Source organism: Coregonus clupeaformis, chromosome 11 (assembly GCF_020615455.1).
Source record: "Coregonus clupeaformis isolate EN_2021a chromosome 11, ASM2061545v1, whole genome shotgun sequence".
Lineage (NCBI taxonomy): Eukaryota > Metazoa > Chordata > Actinopteri > Salmoniformes > Salmonidae > Coregonus > Coregonus clupeaformis.
The window spans coordinates 6,261,558-6,282,985 of record NC_059202.1 but is presented as its reverse complement, the minus strand read 5'-3'; the positions used below and the strand labels follow the sequence as shown (position 1 = coordinate 6,282,985).

At 43.0% G+C, this 21,428-nt stretch overlaps 1 protein-coding gene across 1 annotated transcript; it reads left to right on the top strand.

The window, feature by feature from the left end:
* Positions 1-10,350: 10,350 nt before the first annotated feature.
* On the top strand, positions 10,351-17,892 carry LOC121576955 (DENN domain-containing protein 11-like). The gene is made up of 9 exons (XM_041890577.1): positions 10,351-10,881; positions 12,098-12,197; positions 12,498-12,656; positions 13,264-13,420; positions 13,683-13,821; positions 13,980-14,111; positions 14,209-14,359; positions 14,449-14,517; positions 17,110-17,892. Exons 1-9 carry the CDS (start codon positions 10,524-10,526, stop codon positions 17,303-17,305), a joined length of 1,461 nt encoding a protein of 486 aa, XP_041746511.1. The 5' UTR covers positions 10,351-10,523; the 3' UTR covers positions 17,306-17,892.
* The last annotated feature ends 3,536 nt before the right edge of the window (positions 17,893-21,428 follow it).

Here is a 21,428-nt window from a genome sequence, read left to right as displayed (position 1 = left end):
ACTCCTAATGATGGAATGTCTCAGTATGATGATAATTAGAGTTATGGTTTTTGTTATCCTTCAGTGGAATGCCAGAAGCCTTATTGCTAACAGTCAGGAGTTTAAGAAATATGTAATAGATTTAGAGATCAAACCTGATGTGATATGGGTTCAAGAAACATGGCTTAGACCAGATCTTGATTGGATTATTCCTGGTTATTGTTCAATCAGATCTGATAGATCAACTGGACAGGGTGGTGGGTGTGCTACTTTCATAAGGGAAGGTCTTGTATATTGTAATATATCTGACCCATCTGAATATGAATGTGTGATGGTGTAAATCTACAGTGCAGGTAGTAATATTAAGTTACACAGTTCTTACAACCCTTGTGGTCAACTATATGTGGTGATGAAATATCAGGAGAATTGGGCTCCACAGAGATATGGTGCGGCGACTTTAATGCACATAATAGTTTATGGGGGAAGCACACATACAGATGCTAATGGTACTATTGTGGAAGATATGATGGAAACAAGAGCATTAGTATGTCTTAACGATGGATGTGGTACAAGAGTTGATGTGGTAGAGGGGTTACATCCTGCCTGGACCTCACAATGGCTTCTAACTCTATTGCATCTATGTGTGAATGTAATGAATGATTCTACCGTTGGATGTGATCATTTCAAGATATTTCGTGTACCATCAACTTTGATGTTACTATTCCAGATAGGGTACCATTCAGAAGATGGTGCTTTCATAAAGCAGACTGGGAAAAGTTTGGTGATCATTGCTTAAAGTCTGTAGAGAGTTGTCTTTAGAGAGGCTGGTTGATGTATGTGCTGCCTCTGTGACCTATCTGATTTTGAGTACTGCGCATGTATATGTACCAGTGAGTGAAGTGGGTGAGAAAAGAAGGTGGTTCCTTGGTGGACTGAAGAGTGCACTGCGGCTATTCGAGAAATAAATAGGGCTTACAGAGTGTTGCGTAGGAAGATGACTCCTGAGAATCTAGTTGATTTCCAAAGGAAGAGAGCTTTAGTACGTAGGAGCATTAAGTCTGTCAAGATAAATGCATGGAGACAGTTCTGCTCTGCAATAGGCAGGGGTACTGAGCTGGGGGATGTATGTTCTATGTTGAAGAAGATGACTGGAAGAAGCAAGTCCACTCGAATTCCAGTTTTGGTTGTGAGTCAAAAAATGGCCGTAATTGATCAAGAAAAAGCTGACTTATTAGGAAAGACATTTGCTAGGGTACATATTGGGGTTACTTTGGATGAAGTATACAGTGAGGGAAAAAAGTATTTGATCCCCTGCTGATTTTGTACGTTTGCCAACCCACAAAGACATGATCAGTCTATAATTTTAATGGTAGGTTTATTTGAACAGTGAGAGACAGAATAACAACAACAAAAATCCAGAAAAACGCATGTCAAAAATGTTATAACTTGATTTGCATTTTAATGAGGGAAATAAGTATTTGACCCCTCTGCAAAACATGACTTAGTACTTGGTGGCAAAACACTTGTTGGCAATCACAGAGGTCAGACGTTTCTTGTAGTTGGCCACAAGGTTTGCACACATCTCAGGAGGGATTTTGTCCCACTCATCTTTGCAGATCTTCTCCATGTCATTAAGGTTTCGAGGCTGACGTTTGGCAACTCGAACCTTCAGCTCCCTCCACAGAATTTATATGGGATTAAGGTCTGGAGACTGGCTAGGCCACTCCAGGACCTTAATGTGCTTCTTCTTGAGCCACTCCTTTGTTTTGGGTCATTGTCATGCTGGAAAACCCATCCACAACCAATTTTCAATGCCCTGGCTGAGGGAAGGAGGTTCTCACCCAAGATTTGACGGTACATGGCCCCGTCCATCGTCCCTTTGATGCAGTGAAGTTGTCCTGTCCCCTTAGCAGAGAAACACCCCCAAAGCATAATGTTTCCACCTCCATGTTTGACGGTGGGGATGGTGTTCTTGGGGTCACAGGCAGCATTCCTCCTCCTCCAAACACGGCGAGTTGAGTTGATGCCAAAGAGCTCGATTTTGGTCTCATCTGACCACAACACTTTCACCCAGTTCTCCTCTGAATCATTCAGATGTTCATTGTCAAACTTCAGACGGGCCTGTATATGTGCTTTCTTGAGCAGGGGGACCTTGCTGGCGCTGCAGGATTTCAGTCCTTCACGGCGTAGTGTGTTACCAATTGTTTTCTTGGTGACTATGGTCCCAGCTGCCTTGAGATCATTAACAAGATCCTCCCGTGTAGTTTTGGGCTGATTCCTCACCGTTCTCATGATCATTGCAACTCCACGAGGTGAGATCTTGCATGGAGCCCCAGGCCGAGGGAGATTGACAGTTATTTTGTGTTAATTCCATTTGCAAATAATCGCACCAACTGTTGTCACCTTCTAACCAAGCTGCTTGCCGATGGTCTTGTAGCCCATTCCAGCCTTGTGTAGGTCTACAATCTTGTCCCTGACATCCTTGGAGAGCTCTTTGGTCTTGGCCATGGAGAGCCTAGAGAGCAGAACATAATGCACACATTTTCAAACCATATTCATTACATACTAAATAATATAATCTTGTGGAACAATAAACTGTAGATTATATATTTCCTATACACTGAGCATAAGGTCCAGGCTTTTCTAAGGCAGTGCATGGCCAATACTGTTGACTTACTCATTGGCAGAGCCTGAGAGTGGTGGGTGAGAATGCTTGATGGCGTACAATCAGCCATCCAGCCTCTTTACACACTCCAAGCTCCCCCGCGCCGATGATTCCCAGCTCCAGAAACTTACTCTCGTACCTAGACAGCATGAAGGCCTGGACAGCCTGCATCTACAGATGGGTGATAAAACCAGGAAGTGGGAGAGTGAATGCCAGTGCATTACAGAGAGGAACAGTGGAGGCGGCCAGAGATGACTATGCTAAATCAGCCATGGCCAGGCAGGGTAGAGAGCCAACTGTTCAATGGGCATAAATAGATGTACCTTGGATGGGAGAAATGCTCCTCTGGTGATGTATGGCTTGGTTTCATTCTAAAAGAGGAGATGATGATAATATCACATAGCAAAACCCACTCTGTCTCATAACACTGTAGATATTCAGATAGCACATGGTGGCAAGGCCATTAAACAAGCACCAAACTTGGACAGCAGACTCTTGGGGGAAGAGGGATGTGGAGAAACAAATCATTTTTACATGTTAAATTGCGCTGAATTCAGGGATTTTACATTGGAGTTCCCAACTTTCCAGAGTGATTTTTTCACGAGACAGACAAAATACAGCTTCAGATGAAGAAAATCAATTAAGCAATCCATGATCAATTCTATGGTCCACACACCTTGGGAGTACTAAGGGAGTCACAGAGCCTCAGTTTCCTCCAGGCGGTATAGGGAATGGGGGTGGTCGGTTAAACTGGGAAGGACGGGGATATGGTGATGCTCCTGGCGCGATGACGCTGCACTCTGGGAGTCCTGCACACAGTTGGGACTTAGGATCTGAGGAGTTCTGGAGCTCCATTCATCACAACTGATGTCACTACCCTCCTCCTCCTCCTCCTCCTCTCCACAGCTTGAGAACCGACCTGTCACTACTCCCGTAGCCATCCCTGGTCAAGGAGTTCTAGATGAGAGAGGCATTGATATTGAAGGGGTTCTTCCATGATAAAATACCAAGGATCAATAAAGTGATCGCCATCCCCAAAATGACTTGTTCCTTACCTTGAAAGCAATATGGAGGAGGCTGCATTCAAGGTAATGAGACAAATGTATTTTTAAAATGTATTATACTATCCCTTTAATTATAGAAACGATCTAAAACACCTGACTCTCCCTCCTAGATCTCACAATGGGAGGCAAGCATAGTTTTCACAATGGGAGACAGGCATAGTTCTCACAATGGGAGACAGGTGCGTGGATCATAGCCTACAAAGTTCCAATAGTGCCCAATTTATAATATATTCCTTACTTTGAGATATTTTCCAATGCTTTGAAAGTTTGAATGAATACTCTTGTGAATTACTCTCGAAGTAATTCCAGACCACAACTCTCGAATTTCATGCTAAGTATGTTAATGAGCAGATTCTATTTAGAAATGTTCTTCTTCTACTTCGGTTGTGTCACGCCCTGACTCAGGGGACTCTTATTTGTTGAGTCAGGGTGTGATTTTCTATGTGGTGTATATCTATGTTTATATTCTAGTATGTATATTTCTATGTTGGCCGGTGTGGTTCCCAATCAGAGGCAGCTGTCGCTCGTTGTCTCTGATTGGGGACCATACTTAGGCAGCCTATGGGCACTATTGAGTTGTGGGATCTTGTTCCGTATAAGGTATGTTGTTTGTGTCTACCTTGGACTTCACGTTTCGTTTCGTTTATTGTTTTGTCGAGTGTTTATTCGTTTAAAATAAACATGTATGCATATCACGCTGCGCCTTGGTCTGACCCGTCTATGAACGAACGTGACAGAAGATCCCACCAAACAAGGACCAAGCAGCGTGCCCAGAAGGTAACTTTAGTAGATGTCCTCCTCGGTTGGGGGAGAATTACTGAGGAGGAGGCCGTCCGTTATCGGGAGGCGATGAAGGGTGATGCCCAGGTAGGAGAGGAGAAACGGCGCCAACCGTGCCGACGACGGAGACCCGAGAGGCAACCCCAAGAAAAAAAATTTGGGGGGCACACGGGGTGGATGACGAGGCAGCAGGAGGCCGTGGAAGGGCGAATCTGCAGGTTAGGAGAGGAGGCCACCATGTTACGGGGGCTATTGGTTCAGAGGGAGTAGGAGTTATTCGGTTAGAGGGAGGCTAAAAGGGAGAAGGAAAGTGTAGAGGCACGGCGAGAGGAGCTGGTTAGGCAGCAGAAGGAGCGGGGGTTAATAAAGGAACCCAGTCCCGCTCCTCGCACCAAGCAATTGGTGCGTGTCGCCAGTCCGGTCCGGCCCGTTCCTGCTCCCCGCACCAAGCCAGTGGTGCGCGTCGCCAGCCCAGCCCGGCCTGTTCCTGCTCCTCGCACCAAGCCAGTGGTGCGCGTCGCCAGCCCGGCCCAGCCTGGCCTGTTCCTGCTCCTCGCACCAAGCCAGTGGTGCGCGTCGCCAGTCCAGCCCGGCCTGTTCCTGCTCCTCGCACCAAGCCAGTGGTGCGCGTCGCCAGCCCGGCCCGGCCTGTTCCAGCTCCTCGCACCAAGCCAGTGGTGCGCGTCGCCAGCCCGGCCCGGCCTGTTCCAGCTCCTCGCACCAAGCCAGTGGTGCACGTCGCCAGCCCGGCCCGGCCTGGTCCCGCTCCTCGCACCAAGCCACCAAACGTGTTTGCTTATTTTTGTCTTTAAGCAATGGCTGTTTTCTGGCCACTCTTCCGTAAAGCCCAGCTCTGTGGAGTGTACGACTTAAAGTGGTCCTATGGACAGATACTCCAATCTCCGCTGTGGAGCTTTGCAGCTCCTTCAGGGTTATCTTTGGTGGGCGGCCCTCTCTTGGCAGGTTTGTTGTGGTGCCATATTCTTTCCATTTTTTAATAATGGATTTAAATGGTGCTCCATGGGATGTTAAAAGTTTCGGATATTTTTTTATAACCCAACCCTGATCTGTACTTCTCCACAACTTTGTCCCTGACCTGTTTGGAGAGCTCCTTGGTCTTCATGGTGCCGCTTGCTTGGTGTTGCCCCTTGCTTAGTGGTGTTGAAGACTCTGGGGCCTTTCAGAACAGGTGTATATATACTGAGATCATGTGACACTTCGATTGCACACAGGTGGACTTTATTTAACTCATTATGTGACTTCTGGAGGTATTTAGGGGCTTCATAGCAAAGGGGGTGAATACATACAGTTGAAGTCGGAAGTTTACATACACCTTAGCTAAATACATTCATACTCAGTTTTTCACAATTCCTGACATTTAATCCTAATAAAAATTCCCTGTCTTAGGTCAGTTAGGATCCCCACTTTATTTTAAGAATGTGAAATGTCAGAATAATAGTAGAGAGAATGATTTTTTTCAGCTTTTATTTATTTCATCACATTCCCAGTGGGTCAGAAGTTTACATACACTCAATTAGTATTTGGTAGCATTGCCTTTAAATTGTTTAACTTGGGTCAAACGTTTCCGGTAGCCTTCCACAAGCTTCCCACAATAACTTGGGTGAAATTTGGCCCATTCCTCCTGACAGAGCTGGTATAACAGTCAGGTTTGTAGGCCTTTTTCAGTTCTGCCCACAAATCTTCTATAGGATTGATGTCAGGGCTTTGTGATGGCCACTGTAATACCTTGACTTTGTTGTCCTTAAGCCATTTTGCCACAACTTTGGAAGTATGCTTGGGGTCATTGTCCATTTGGAAGACCCATTTGCGACCAAGCTTTAACTTCCTGACTGATGTCTTGAGATGTTGCTTCAATATATCCACATAATTTTCCTTCCTCATGATGCCATCTATTTTGTGAAGTGCACCACCCCCCTTTTCCTCCAAACATAACGATGGTCATTATGGCCAAACAGTTCTATTTTTGTTTCATCAGACCAGAGGACATTTCTCCAAAAAGTAACAAGAAATTTGTGGAGTGGTTGAAAAACAAGTTTTAATGATTCCATCCTAAGTGTATGTAAATTTCCAACTTCAACTGTATGCACGCACCACTTTTCCGTTATTTATTGCTTAGAATTTTTTGAAACAAGTTTTTTTTTTTTTTTCACTTCAACAATTTTGACTATTTTGTGTATGTCCATTACATGAAATCCAAATAAAAATCAATTTATATTACAGGTTGTAATGCAACAAAATAGGAAAAAATGCCACGGGGGATGACTACCTTTGCAAGGCACTGTATATCTATATATCTCTCCACACACCGTCTCACGTCCTCACCCCATTCTCTCCTACCCTCAATCATATCCACATCTACACTTGGTTTCGGAAACAGCCACGGAGGAATGTTCCCCAATTCAGTTGCCAGCCCTATCTCTCTCTCCCCCAGTCCATATTCTACCACTTTCTGCCCAATTGTCGACCCGGACGCCCTCTGCTTACCCACACCTCGCTCCCAGCATTCCCCAGTTGCTGTTACTGCAGAATGTTAATGCCAGTTTGTCCCACCTTATCCTCAGTGGCAGTTCCCCACTATCCACCTGCAATGCATCAACAGGTGTCATCCTGAAGGCACCCACACACAATCTCAGGGCCCTTGACTGTATCCTATCCAGGCGCTGTAGTACCGTTCTGGCTGCCGATCCATATACAAAGCACCCATAATCCAAAGATGACCTGATCAATGCCTGATACATACACAACAGTGTTTGTCTATCCGACCCCCAATCATATCCTGCCACTGCCCTCATGAGGTTCAGCACCTTCCTACACTTAATTTCAATATACTCAACATCTCTTCCATGGAGCCGCTCATCAAACCACATACCTAAATACTTAAACTCAGACACCCTATCTATATCCTGACTATATATTTGCAGCCTAACATCTTTAACTTTTGTGGTGGAAATTCAACACCAGGGACACCTGAAGTCAATATTAAATGACTCACTCTTTATTATCACTGCCGGAGATGTTCACAAACTAAATTCAAGCTTGATGAAAACTCTGAAAAGGGCGTTCCCTTTCAGTCCTTATATACAGTCGTGGTCAAAAGTTTTGAGAATGACACAAATACTAATTTTCACAGTCTGCTGCCTCAGTTTTGATGATGGCAATTTGCATATACTCCAGAATGTCATGAAGAGTGATCAGATGAATTGCAATTAATTGCAAAGTCCCTCTTTGCCATGAAAATGAACTTAATCCCCCAAAAACATTTCCACTACATTTTAGCCCTGCCACAAAAGGACCAGCTGCCATCATGTCAGTGATTATCTCGTTAACACAGGTGAGAGTGTTGACGAGGACAAGGCTGGAGATCACTCTGTCATGCTGATTGAGTTAGAATAACAGACTGGAAGCTTTAAAAGGAGGGTGGTGCTTGAAATCATTGTTCTTCCTCTGTTAACCATGGTTACTTGCAAGGAAACACTTGCCGTCATCATTGCTTTGCACAAAAAGGACTTCACAGGCAAGGATATTGCTGCTAGTAAGATTGCACCTAAATCAACCATTTATCGGATCATCAAGAACTTCAAGGAGAGAGGTTAAATTGTTGTGAAGAAGGCGTCAGGGCGCCCAAAAAAGTCCAGCAAGTGCCAGGACCGTCTCCTTAAGTTGATTCAGCTGCGGGATCGGGGCACCACCAGTGCAGAGCTTGCTCAGGAATGGCAGCAGGCAGGTGCAAGTGCATCTGCACGCACAGTGAGGTGAAGACTTTTGGAGGATGGCCTGGTGTCAAGAAGGGCAGCAAAGAAGCCACTTATCTCCAGGAAAACATCAGGGACAGACTGATATTCTGCAAAAGGTACAGGGATTGGACTGCTGAGGACTGGGGTAAAGTCATTTTCTCTGATGAATCCCCTTTCCGATTGTTTAGGGCATCCGGGAAAACACCTTGTCCGGAGAAGACAAGGTGAGCGCTACCATCAGTCCTGTGTCATGCCAACAGTAAAGCATCCTGAGACCATTCATGTGTGGGGTTGCTTCTCAGCCAAGGGAGTGGGCTCACTCACAATTTTGCCTAAGAACACTTCTCCCAACCATCCAAGAAGAGTTTTGTGACGACCAATGCCTTTTCCAGCATGATGGAGCACCTTGCCATAAGGAAAAAGTGATAACTAAGTGGCTCGGGGAACAAAACATCGACATTTTGGGTCCATGGCCAGGAAACTCCCCAGACCTTAATCCCATTGAGAACTTGTGGTCAATCCTCAAGAGGCGAGTGGACAAACAAAAACCCACAAATTCTGACAAACTCCAAGCATTGATTATGCAGGAATGGGCTGCCATCAGTCAGGATGTGGCCCAGAAGTTAATTGACAACATGCCAGGGCGGATTGCAGAGGTCTTGAAAAAGAAGGGTCAACACTGCAAATATTGACTCTTTGCATAAACTTAATGTAATTGTCAATTAAATCTTTTGACACTTATGGAATGCTTGTAATTATACTTCAGTATACCATAGTAACATCTGACAAAAATATCTCATAACTGTGATGCGTGTGTCACACCCTGGCTAATGGACTCTATTTGTTGAGCCAGAGTGTGTTTGTTCTATGTGGTTATGTCTATGTTGGGGGTTCTAGTTAGTCTGTTTCTATGTTTGACTGAGTGACTCCCAATCAGAGGCAACGAGTGTCAGCTCCTGTGCTGGTTGTCTCTGATTGGGAGCCATATTTAACTGTCTGTGTTTCACTTTGTGTTTGTGGGTTTTTGTTCCGTGTTCGGTCAGTGTCACCGTGGACTTCACGAGTCGTGTATTTGTTTTGTTTAGTGTGCTTTTTATCGCTGTCGATAATAAAGATCACCATGTTCGTGCAACACGCTGCGTATTGGTCTACTTCGCTTCAAGACGATCGTGACAGCGTGTGATAGAAGGAGGGGGGAACAAGCATTTTGGGGGGCGGGCCCGGCCCCCTATGGCCCGCCCATAGTGATGGGTGTGGCTCAACACACAGGTGCTCATATCTATGAACCATTGCAAATGCACCACCTAGGACATCAGCCCTTTCTTTACTTGATACAGTTAACGTTTCTTTCTACCAACACTGGAATTCCATCATTTTTACCCTTTCCCATCATTTTTTAAAAACATTTTCCAAACCCCAACAATTTCGGTCCCTCTATAGTGGAGCAAAGTTCCTGCCATGCCTCCCTTTTCGCTGTCTTAAACGTTCTTCTCGCCATCGCTCTCTTCCTTTGATACTCCATGAGAATCCTTTCTGTCAAGCCATTCTAGTGTACCCCTAGTGCTACTGTATACATCCCTTTCCTCCACCACCTTTGAGCACTCATCTGTCCACCATGGCACCACCCACGGCCTTCCTCCCCCCAACACACTGGAACGGACACATCTGCATATATAATTACAGAAGTTACTGCCTCAGCGCACTCCTTTAGAAACGTTACCTATCCAGCCTCTTTTTATCCGATTTACTGCATCCTAAAGGCTGAATTTAATGTATGTCATGAATAAACACACCTGCTTTTAAAGGTATAGTATGAACATTTTGATCGTAAACAATTTATTTTGTGATCCTACAGCATAGAATTACATATGGGAATGTTTGTGGCTATTACATATTTATCAAAGATTCTTACGATCTATGGAGTCATCAACAACACAACTTCGGGCCATCCTATCATTAGATTACAAATGTTACAATTGTAACATTCATGAAAAGCAAGGGAGTTATATAAACACAGTTTATCGCAAATTTGTCAAATAGGCCATAGGTCTATCAAATATTAATAAACCCACGTGAGCGGAAATGTGTGATATCATCACCAAAACACTGCGCTGGCAGAATACTCTTTCTTCATCTGCGGATGTGACACGCATACAGATAGCAAGAAAATGGCAGGGGGTGGTGAAAAACATAATGGTCTGTTGAAACAGTACTGACTTTATCTAGTACAAATTATTTTCTTCTTAGTTTCGCGTTGTTTACCTCCATTTAGGAAGCACTATGGTCGAGCAGTCGGATCGCGCTCCACTGCTGGACTGGGAGGAGATTTCACCAGCCGAACTGACCCAGGCGGTTCCCCCACCAGCAAATGAAAATGGATCGGAATCGAGTCCGCCAGACGGCTGTTCTCTTGGCATCACCGCGCCTGGCATAGGCTGGAGCACCAGATCTGGGGGTCCAGCAACTGTAACAGCTGTTCCGAGTTTAATCGGGAGCCCAAGCCCTGGCCACCCTGGCCCATGGGATGTTCCCAGTCCCATCAATGCCGACCCTGGAATATCTCTGAAAGTACGAGTGGGATGGGAGGAAAAGGACCAAATAGTGGCTGTGTTTGTGGTAACCTTTGACACAAGATCCGGTGAGAAAGAGCGATGGCGGGCTATTTACCTTACTGGGCACAGTGGGGTACTGACTCATGCCATGGAAGTGCGCACATGACCTTGCAAGAAATGCCTACTGTTCTTTACTTCCCAGCTCTGCTTATCTACACTATTCAAAAATGACCCAGTATATAGATACCCAAATCAGGTGTTGTGGCAAGCATTTATTTACCAGTGAGCACAGTTTGCCGAATTATTATTTTCTTCTGTCGTCATAAATTTCAACAAGCTCTGTAAATTTAGATAATGAGAATAGGTCATTAAAATGTGATAAAATTGAGGAATGCAGTAACCTAAGCGCAAGTTTTTCCCACTTAAATCAAACGAACTCTTCCGACCTCTCGCACAGGTTGGGAACCTACATTCATTATAATTTGATAATTCAAACCCACTTGTAAAGTTTGGAAATATTCTGGATTTCTCAGTGGTTATAGCAACAGTGGTGGAAAAAGTACCCACTTTTCATACTTGAGTAAAAGTAAAGATACCATAATAGAAAATGACTCAAGTGAAAGTCAACCAGTAAAATACTACTTGAGTAAAAGTCTAAAAGTATTTGGTTTTAAATATACTTAAGTATCAAAAGTAAATGTAATTGCTAAAATATACTTAAGTATCAAAAGTAAAAGTATAAATAATTTCAAATTCCTTATATTATTCCTTTATTAGCCAAACCAGACTGCACGGTTTTCTTTCTTTTTTCGGATAGCCAGGGACTCAGACATAATTTACAAATGAAGTATTTGTGTTTAGTGAGTCCGCTGGATCAGATGCAGAAGGGATGACCAGGATTTTTTCTTGATAAGTGCGTGAATTGGACAAGTTTCCTGTCCTGCTTCAAAATGTAACGAGTACTTTTGGTTGTCAGGGCAAATGTATGGAGTAGAAAGTACATTAAAAGTAAAAGTGAAAGTTGTCCAAAATATAAATAGTAAAGTTACCCCAAAAAACTACTTAAGTACTTTACACCACTGTATAGCAATATATAATAATATATGCCATTTAGCAGACGCTTTTATCCAAAGTGACTTACAGTCATGCGTACATACATTTTACATTTTGAAAATTGAAATTGAATGTAAGATAAAATGTGGACGGTCAGAGATGGAGACATAATGGATGAATCTCATTCTCTCACAGTGAAGTGTACAGTTTGGAAACTCAAGTTTATGTGTTTGTGTGTGTCAATGGCAGGTAACATGGTGGAATGGTGCTTACCCCAAGATGTGAATCTTGACGGAGTGGAATTCAAGTCAATGGCCAGTGGCTCACACAGAATCGCCAACGACTTCATGTAAAACTATTCCCCCACCTGAACGAACAGTGTTAATGACAGAGGACCATCAGAGCCCTATCAATAATCTTTATGATGTTGTATCACAGGCGGCAGTTGGTATCTTAATTGGGGAGGACGGGCTCATAGTAATGGCTGGAACGGCAAGAATGGAATGGTAATGAACACATTGAACACATGTGTTTGATACCATTCCATTTACTCCATTTCAGCCATTAATATGCTCTGTTTTCCCCTCAGCAGCCTCCTGTGTGTTGTATACATTCACAACATTCATCCATGTCTATTTTCTTTTTGCAGATATTTCCGTAAAGGCTGCTACTTTGGGCTGGCGTGTTTTGCTAACATGCCTGTTGAGAGTGAGTTGGAGAGAGGGGCACGGATGAAGTCTGTGGGTATTCTGTCTCCCTCTTACACCCTCTTATATCGCTACATGCACTTCCTGGAGAACCAAGTTAGGTAAGTACTGTTGTCTGTCTGTCCATCCTGCTCTCTATCACCCGGTTTCCTCTCATGTCACTCTCTTTCTTTCTTATCCATCCTGTTTCACATTCCTCCCCTCATTTCCTTCCTCTTGTCCTCCGTGTGTATTTTCAATCTTCTCATCTATTAAACATAAACCCTGAGTCAGTGCCACCACCGTCACTAGAATCCATTTATATGCAGTCTTTGCATGTAATCATTGAAATGGAAGAAACCCTGACTGTCTCCCTCAGAAACGCTTGTCTTTCTGCTTGAAGCTTATCTCTTATCTCATTGACTACGCATAAAGAACTGACACATATCCAGCTCATGGTAGAGATATATGCTTAGGGGGTTCAGCTTGACTTTATACAGTACAGATATACTTAGCCTATGTTGATCCAGTTTAAGTACTGCACCACTTCCAGTTCCCAGGGATTATCCCAGTTTTAATCCAATCAAACCATGCTGTGATGAGTCTTCGATAACATTCTCTTTCTCACCAGTGTTATGCTTGAGATGCCGACTGCAGTCAACATTTAGAAAGTGTTTAGTGTTAACTATAGGATATTATCTAGCCTAATCAGTGTGTCTCTCCATGCAGACACCAGCTGCAGTGCCCTGGCTCGTACTCTCCTCTGGAGGCCTTCTATGAGGATAAAAAAGCTGTGCTGCACCCAGCAGGGAACGGACTGGTTACTGCTTGTCCAACCAGCTTCTGGGTCCCAGCCATCAACCGCTGCATGCACCCAGAGATGAAGGTCAGGACCCATGGCCACTTGAACTTAGATCATTGATGTTACTGTGCGGTTGTTGATTGTGGATAATTGGGAAGTCAATGATTGGTTTAGGTGCGTTTGTGCATTTTGAGATATGTGCATGTAAATCAGACTTCCGATGTCAAGGAGAGATTTTGGGCAGAAGTTAGCATTTTGTCCATGCTGAGCAGACTTATCCAGCCTGGAAAACCATGACCATATCAGACAGCCTGACAGTCTGTTGTTCCCTCTCTGCCCCTTCCAGATCACCCACCCGGCCGGCTGCATGTCCCAGTTCATCCGCTTCTTTGGGGAGCAGATCATGGTGCTGTGGAAGTTTGCCCTGCTCCGAAAACGCATCCTCATGTTTTCCCCACCGCCCGTCGGTGTGGTGTGCTACAGGGGTGAGATGGAGCAGCTGAAACACACACACACACACACACACACTTATACAAAACCTCACAGATTTGTTTTTCAGATCTTATTACAGTATTACTGTATATGTCACTGTGTGCTCTCTGTCGTTGTAGTTTTTCATGTTTGTCTTGTACTCCTCACATAGTGTACTGCTGTTGCTGCCTGTCCAACGTCTCTATACCTGGGATAGGTGTGTCTGTGCCTGAGTTCCGCCCCTTCTTCTACATCAATGTGGCAGACATCGCTGCCCTTGCGACAGAGATGTCATATGTGGCTTGTTAGTGAGACATTAAGCTCTGATTGATAAATGTAAATATGTATGAACCATGGTGTGTGTGTGGTAAGGTTAATAAAACATCTCGTTGTGTCTTAAGGCACCACAGAGAAGATATTTGAGGAGAAGAAGGATCTGTATGACGTATACATTGATAACCAGAATGTGAAGACACACAGAGATAGTCTGCAGCCACTGCTCCGGCTGAACGGGGCAGACCGGGAGAAGTATAGGAAACTGAGCGAACAGAGGTAAACAGACAGTGATAAATGGTGGCAGACATTTTGAAGAGATGATGATGACAATGATGATGATGAGGATGATGTTATGGTCTTTTCAGGCAAATGCTACTTTACACTCAGGAGGTGGATGCAGACTGCACATCAAATGAGGAGGACCTCTTTATCCTGTGAGTGTGTTTACATTACAGTAACAAACTGTATATTTCCTACCTCTTAAATGTAATGGCAACATTTAGATTTCTGCCTAAATAGACATACCCAAAAGTAACTGCTATTCATGTGTAAGTACATGATTCTGACATGCAAAAACATGGTATGTTTTGAAAGAAGACATCTGAGAGATTATGAGGAAATTATCAGAAACCAGATAGGAGTTACATAGTTCAGAATACACAAGATCAAGCATACACAAAATAACCATGTTTTTGTTTTTTTATTTGGAAAGTCATCTTTCATTGACAAGCTATAAGCGAATTAATGATGACCAGAGCTGGAAACACATCAGATGGCTTCCACAACATGTTAACAATATCAGAAAAAAAATGGGATTGATAGACCTAACAACTAGAAATGGGGCAGATGTTTTAGTAAGTGGTGTCAGGTGTGGTCACAGGACGTTTCCAAGTGTCCCTAAACCTCTTCAAAGTGGCATACAGTGCCTTGCAAAAGTATTCATCCCCCTTGGTGTTTTTCCTATTTTGTTGCATTACAACCTGTCATTTAAATTGATTTTTATTTGAATTTAATGTAATGGACATACACAAAATAGTCCAAATTGGGGAAGTGAAATGAAAAAATAACGTGTTAAAAAAAATTCTACAAATATAACATAAAAATAAAATAAAGGGATATATTGTTGTAAGACACACAGAATTACAGAATGACTACATTTACAAAACGACATTACTGTAAAGTAAAAACACCAAGCCTAAACTTTATCTGTGCAGTGACTCACATAGAAGGTGTGAAGCACACACAATTCAAACAGAAACACTTTGGAGACAAAGGCAGAGGTGAGAACCACAAATAAACAATGGCCATGAGTGTTTAGTGGCCTCTCCAAAGTTACAAGGATGAAACTTACAACAGCAAACAGTGAACTAATATAATAATAATAATAATAATAATAATAATAATAATAATAATAATAATAATAATAATCATATGAAACATAGACAGTAACTATTTTGGAATTATATATAATTGGAATTACTTGTTACATAGGCCTATGTAAACTAAATCCAAAGCACAAAAAGCAGACAACTTATAAAAAACGAAATACATAAATAATTTACTTACAGGTCTAAAAGTGGATCCAATCCTTCTAGAAAGCAATCTTCGTCGGCCGAGTCGAAATCCTCGTTATCCAAATCGCTCCCCTGATCCGAGTCCGACTCCAGTATTTTATTCAAAGTTTCTATGTCGGTATACTTATTTATAGCTGCCTTCTTTTTAGCTTCCTGTTCGATGTTCTTAGTTTTTACCTTTTTTCCCCACTTGAGAAGCCATCTTTTATGCTAAAGCTATGAAATTAAAGCGATGAAATCTGTTTACAATGTAATGTAGCGTGCTCGGTGCGTCTCGTCTCTGAGCCAGGTAGCAATTGTTTGCTTTATGCATAATGTCACGCCCTGACTCAGAGGACGCTTGTATGTTGAGTCAGGGTGTGTATTTTCCTTGCTGTGTTTGTCCATGTTGTACAGTCTAGTATGTATAGATCTATGTTGGCCTGTGTGGTACCCAATCAGAGGCAGCTGTCGCTCGTTGTCTCTGATTGGGGACCATACTTAGGCAGCCTATTGGCACTAGTGGGTTGTGGGATCTTGTTCCAGTTAAGGTATGTTGTGTTGTGCTGCCTTGGACTTCACGTTTCGTTTTGTTGTTTTGTCGGTTGTTTATTCCTTTAAATAAACATGTATGCATATCACGCTGCGCCTTGGTCTGACCCGTTCATCAACGAACGTGACACATAAAAGGTTCTAGGCCTTGCTTTGTCCCACCCAGGTCAACTGCATATCCCTGTCAAGGTGCCATAGTAGCCAATCCCCTGTGTAATTTATGCCTACAGTGCAGGCGACATCATATTTTTGATGCGCAAAGATATAGTCACTCTGCGAACATTCGATGTTGCCATTAAGTCATACATCATCAGATAACATTGGCAATAGGCTAGGATTTGTTCCTACCAACCTAAGGATTAATTTGATACCCCCCATGTAGCTATAGCTCAAACACAGACCAATCTAAGCTTACCTTGTAAGATGTTTGGTGAAAACGTTGTGTAAAATAAACATTTTGACTCTCGGGGCTGGTGATCAATAAAGGTAGGTCACAGGCAGACAAATAATATATCCTCATGATCTGTGGAGTCCCGGCTTTCGATGTGTATCAACGTATTCTGTGTTTATTTTGTTTATACTTCACAATGCTAACCAGAATGTAGGTAGTAGCCATCTTGAAAGGAGGTCATCTGCTCGGCCTGACCTTATATATTCGTATGCCCATATATGTTAGTAAGTCACACCAAAGATTTTGAAAGCAGCGATCAATAGCCAAAATACTCAGCTTTCCGCAGACACCCTGCTTTTGCAGATAAGGGCTACCATTCTCATACCAGACTGAATTGAAAATAATAAAATAATAGGGTCCCCAAATATGGGGACTTTACATTTAAGAGGTTTTAAATAAGAATTAGTTTGGGCTTATTCTGGAGTCTTCATCAAACCTTCTTACAGAATGTCCTCTGTTCTCGCCAATAGGTTTTTCATGGAGCAGAATAACCGTATCTTCCAGACTCTATCAGAGGTGGAAGCGAGTGCGGACCACACCCTGACTGCAGAGCACGTGAGGGCCATGGGCCTGGACCCCCAGGCAGACCGCACATTCCTGGAAGATCTGCTGGAGGTCTATGGCATTGATGTTATGCTGGTCATCGATAACCCCTGCTGTCCTTGAGCTCTGGCTGTGGCCTGTTCTCCCTTGGTCCTCTGAAGACACTGCCTCCTTCTCTTCCTCCCCTGGCGTCCTGCCCAGTCAAAGGCCTGCAGGTCTCTCTCTCGATCTCTCGCCCGGCTCCGGGATATAGCTGTCTATGGCCAGTGTTAACTCAGTGACAGCTCACCTGGTAAACTGGGCCACAATGATAGATGATAGATACTGCCTGGACTCTGCAGTGCTGTCTGGCTACAGTCCGTTCTAAATTCAACAACCACTTGTCTTGTTTTTCTGTTCACTTGGAATCGGTTCTCTTCTCACCTGGATCTGTTCTTGGATCACCAGGCCTAGTCACTGGAGGTGGAGCCTTGTTTGTACTGCTCCCAATACTATGGAGCACTGCTGACCAACAGAACCATGGATCTAGTATCCAGTGTGGAGCTGGATAATTAGTTGTTCCTCCCACTTCATTAAAACTTCATGGAAATACAATTCTGCCATAGCACCAAGCACTTTTTCTTACACCTTTACAGAGGATTCTGCCTAATCATGTACAGTACATTCGGAAAGTATTCAGACCCCTTCACTTTTTCCACATTTTGTTACATTACAGCCTTATTCTAATATTGATTAAATTGTTTTTTTCCCTTATCAATCTAAAAACAATACCCCATAATGACAAAGCAAAAACTGGTTTTTAGAAATTTTTGCAAATGTGTAAAAAACACCCCTGAAATATCACATTTACATACGTTTTCAGACCCTTTACTCAGTACTTTGTTGAATCACCTTTGGCAGCGATTACAGCCTTGGGTCTTTTTGGGTATGCCGCTACAAGCTTGGCAAACCTGTATTTGGGGAGTTTCTCCCATTCTCTGCAGATCCTCTCAAGCTCTGTCAGGTTGGATGGGGAGCGTTGCTGCACAGCTATTTTCAGGTCTCTCCAGAGACGTTAGATCGGGTTCAAGTCCGGGCTCTGGCTGGGAACCTCAAGGACATTCAGAGACTTGTCCCGAAGCCACTCCTACGTTGTCTTGGCTGTGTGCTTAGGGTCATTTTCCTGTTGGAAGGTGATCCTTCGCCCCTGTCTGAGGTCCTGAGCGCTCTGGAGCAGGTTTTCATCAAGGATCTCTCTGTACTTTGCTCCGTTCATCTTTCCCTCGATCCTGACTAGTCTCCCAGTCCATGCCGCTGAAAAACCTCCTCACAGCATGATGCTGCCACCACTATGCTTTACCGTAGGGACGGTGGCAGGTCTCCTCCAGATGTGATGCTTGGCATTCAGGCCAAAGAGTTCAATCTTGGTTTCATCAGACCAGAGAATCTTGTTTCTCATGTTCTGAGAGTCCTTTAGGTGCCACTTGGCAACCTCCAAGTGGGCTGTCGCGTGCCTTTTACTGAAGAGTTGCTTCCGTCTGGCCACTTTACCATAAAGGCCTGATTGGTGGAGATGCAGAGATGGTTTTCCTTCTGGAAGGTTTTCCCATCTCCACAGAGAAACTCTGGAGCTCTGTCAGAGTGATCGTCGGGTTCTTGGTCACCTCCCTGACCAAGGCCCTTCTCCCTCGATTGCTCAGTTTGGCCGGGCGGCCACCTCTAAGAAGGCTCTTGGTGGTTCCAAACTTCTTCCATTTAAGAATGATGGAGGCCACTGTGTTCTTGGGGACCTTCAATGCTGCAGACATTTTTTGATACCCTTCCCCAGATTTGTGCCTCGACACAATCCTGTCTCGGAGCTCTACGGACAATTCCTTCGACCTCATGGCTTGGTTTTTGCTCTGACATGCACGTATTCTACTTCAATGCTATAATGGCGGTCCGCAAACCAACGTTAAAGGTGCATGCCGCCACCTACTGTGCTGGAGTGTGTGGTCAATCACAGTTTACAACATTTCTAAATCCTGAGAAATTTTTAAAAAGAGCCCTACTAACTTCTAATAGACCCTCCCCATCCCCAAAATCCCTTCCAACCCCCCCAACCTCTCTTCAACATACTTACAACAATATAACAACACATGCTCCACTGTTTCATCGACCATACACTCCAGACACAAACCATTCACATGCTGCAGAATTTTTTTGGTACCCTTCCCCAGATCTGTGCCTCGACACAGTCCTGTCTCTGAGGTCTACGGACATTTCCTTTGACCTCATAGCTTGGTTTTTGCTCTGACATGCACTGTTAACTGTGGGACCTTATATAGACAGGTGTGTGCCTTTCCAAATCATGTCCAATCAATTGAATTTACAACAGGTGGACTCCAATCAATTGTAGAAAGATCTCAAGGATGATCAATGGAAACAGGATGCACCTAAGCTCAATTTCGAGTCTCATAGCAAAGGGTCTGAATACTTATGTAAATAAGGTATTTCTGTTTTTTATTTTTTATACATTTATAAAACTGTCTAAAAACCTGTTTTCGCTTTGTCATTATGGGGAATTGTGTGTAGATTGATGAGGGAAAAATTGTATTCAATCAATTTTAGAATAAGGCTGTAACCTAACAATATGTGGAAAAAGTCAAGGGGGTCTGAATACTTTCCGAATGCACTGTATGTTTTACTACAAAATATTAATGTGATTGTCACTTTACCATGACTTTGTTTCCCAAACTTCTGCATCAGGTCTGCTATAACTGAGAGTAAAGATCACATATGGTTTTCACTCTCTGTTTTCCTCTAAAAAAACAAATGCTGAAGTTGATCAACCATTTTTTTCTGTATGAAAAAAAGGAGCTTTGTGAATGTTTGCGTATTTGTAAAATTTCAATAATCAAGAAAGGTAATTAAGAAGAATCTGAGTCACATAAACATAAAAACCTATTTTGGTCAAATAGGAATACCGTTTTTTTTCATGATGTCAGCTAATCATACACATTAAAAGGGAAAGATGTATCATGCAGGGTGTATTTATTTGAACTAATGCCCTCATCCAAGGAGGTATTTATTATGGAGCTGAGATTTAAAGGAATATTTGTTAAAATACTGTAACATTTCAGTAGAGACTGCACCTGTGTGTCTGACTCTGGTCTAATGCTGACACTCACATGGCAGACTCTACCCAGCAAACCAAAATTGGTTCTGTGAAAGTTCCCAGAACATTCATTAGGTTGTGGCAAATGTTCTCATAACACAAAAACGGTACAGTTGTGCTGATGATTATACAATATTTGAATAAAAAATTATCCTGATGTTGCAAGAACGTTCCAGAACACATTTAGTCTGTTCTTCACCTGGAAACCTAATGAGAACATTTGGGTAATGTTCTGTGGTGGTTGTTACAGATGTTGTGGACAAAATGTTAGTGAATGTTTGAACATTCCAAGGATATTTAATTTAAAACATTTTCAAAAAATATATATATAAAAAAATTGACATCCTAATCTTAGCAAATGGTCTGGGAATGTTCCCGGTTTGCTGGGCAGTCACTTGTAGGGTTTACGTGTTCCATGGTCACATTGAACATGTTTTTAATAACTAAATGTTTTTTTGCAATGTGACTTCTGGATAATGTGTTGTGTATTGTTTTATCAAGTTTCTTAATTTGATGTTTAAAATGGTCAACCTGGGAGACTTAAATGAATGTGATTCTAAGACACTAACTTATCATAAATGCTGCACCACACCACAACCTCTGGACTCTTGTTTGATGACCACATGATTATGTGTAAACTTGTTTGTGTTCTGATTTAATGGCCCAATGTTCTGCCAGCAGAGAAACTCTTATAAAAGTGCAGTCTGTCTGTCTTGGAGTGAGCAGGTACTTCTCAAGTGGAGAAGCTAGCTGTGTGGTGTGTACTTAAGTTTTAGTTGGATTCAAACTGTGCTGCTGGTTTATCAATGAGATTTGTTGTAGATTTAATTAAATCCACGGGTGTGCTATGAGTGCAGATACAACTCTAGTGTTATTTTCTTGTTGGAGCTAGTCATCTGCAAGCAGGCATTATCTGTGCCCCGTCACTGTAACAAAGACTCCTTTGTATTCTTAGTTCTCTGGTTATGTCAACCCCAAGCATGATAGAGGGATTTACCCTCCTGTCTGGGCAGACAGACAGACCCCATCTGTTTTGGCAGAGCGTCTTCTTTACCCTTCACACTATGGTTCCGCATTGTGTGGATACAAAATATATGGATAGGAGCACTG

Coding starts and splice junctions, on each gene's coding strand:
- LOC121576955 (XM_041890577.1), top strand. CDS start 10,524: ATGGTCGAGCAGTCGGATCGCGCTCCACTGCTGGACTGGGAGGAGATT. Junction 10,882..12,097: donor AACCTTTGACACAAGATCCG/GTGAGAAAGAGC, acceptor TGTCAATGGCAG/GTAACATGGTGGAATGGTGC. Junction 14,112..14,208: donor AGAGATGTCATATGTGGCTT/GTTAGTGAGACA, acceptor TTGTGTCTTAAG/GCACCACAGAGAAGATATTT.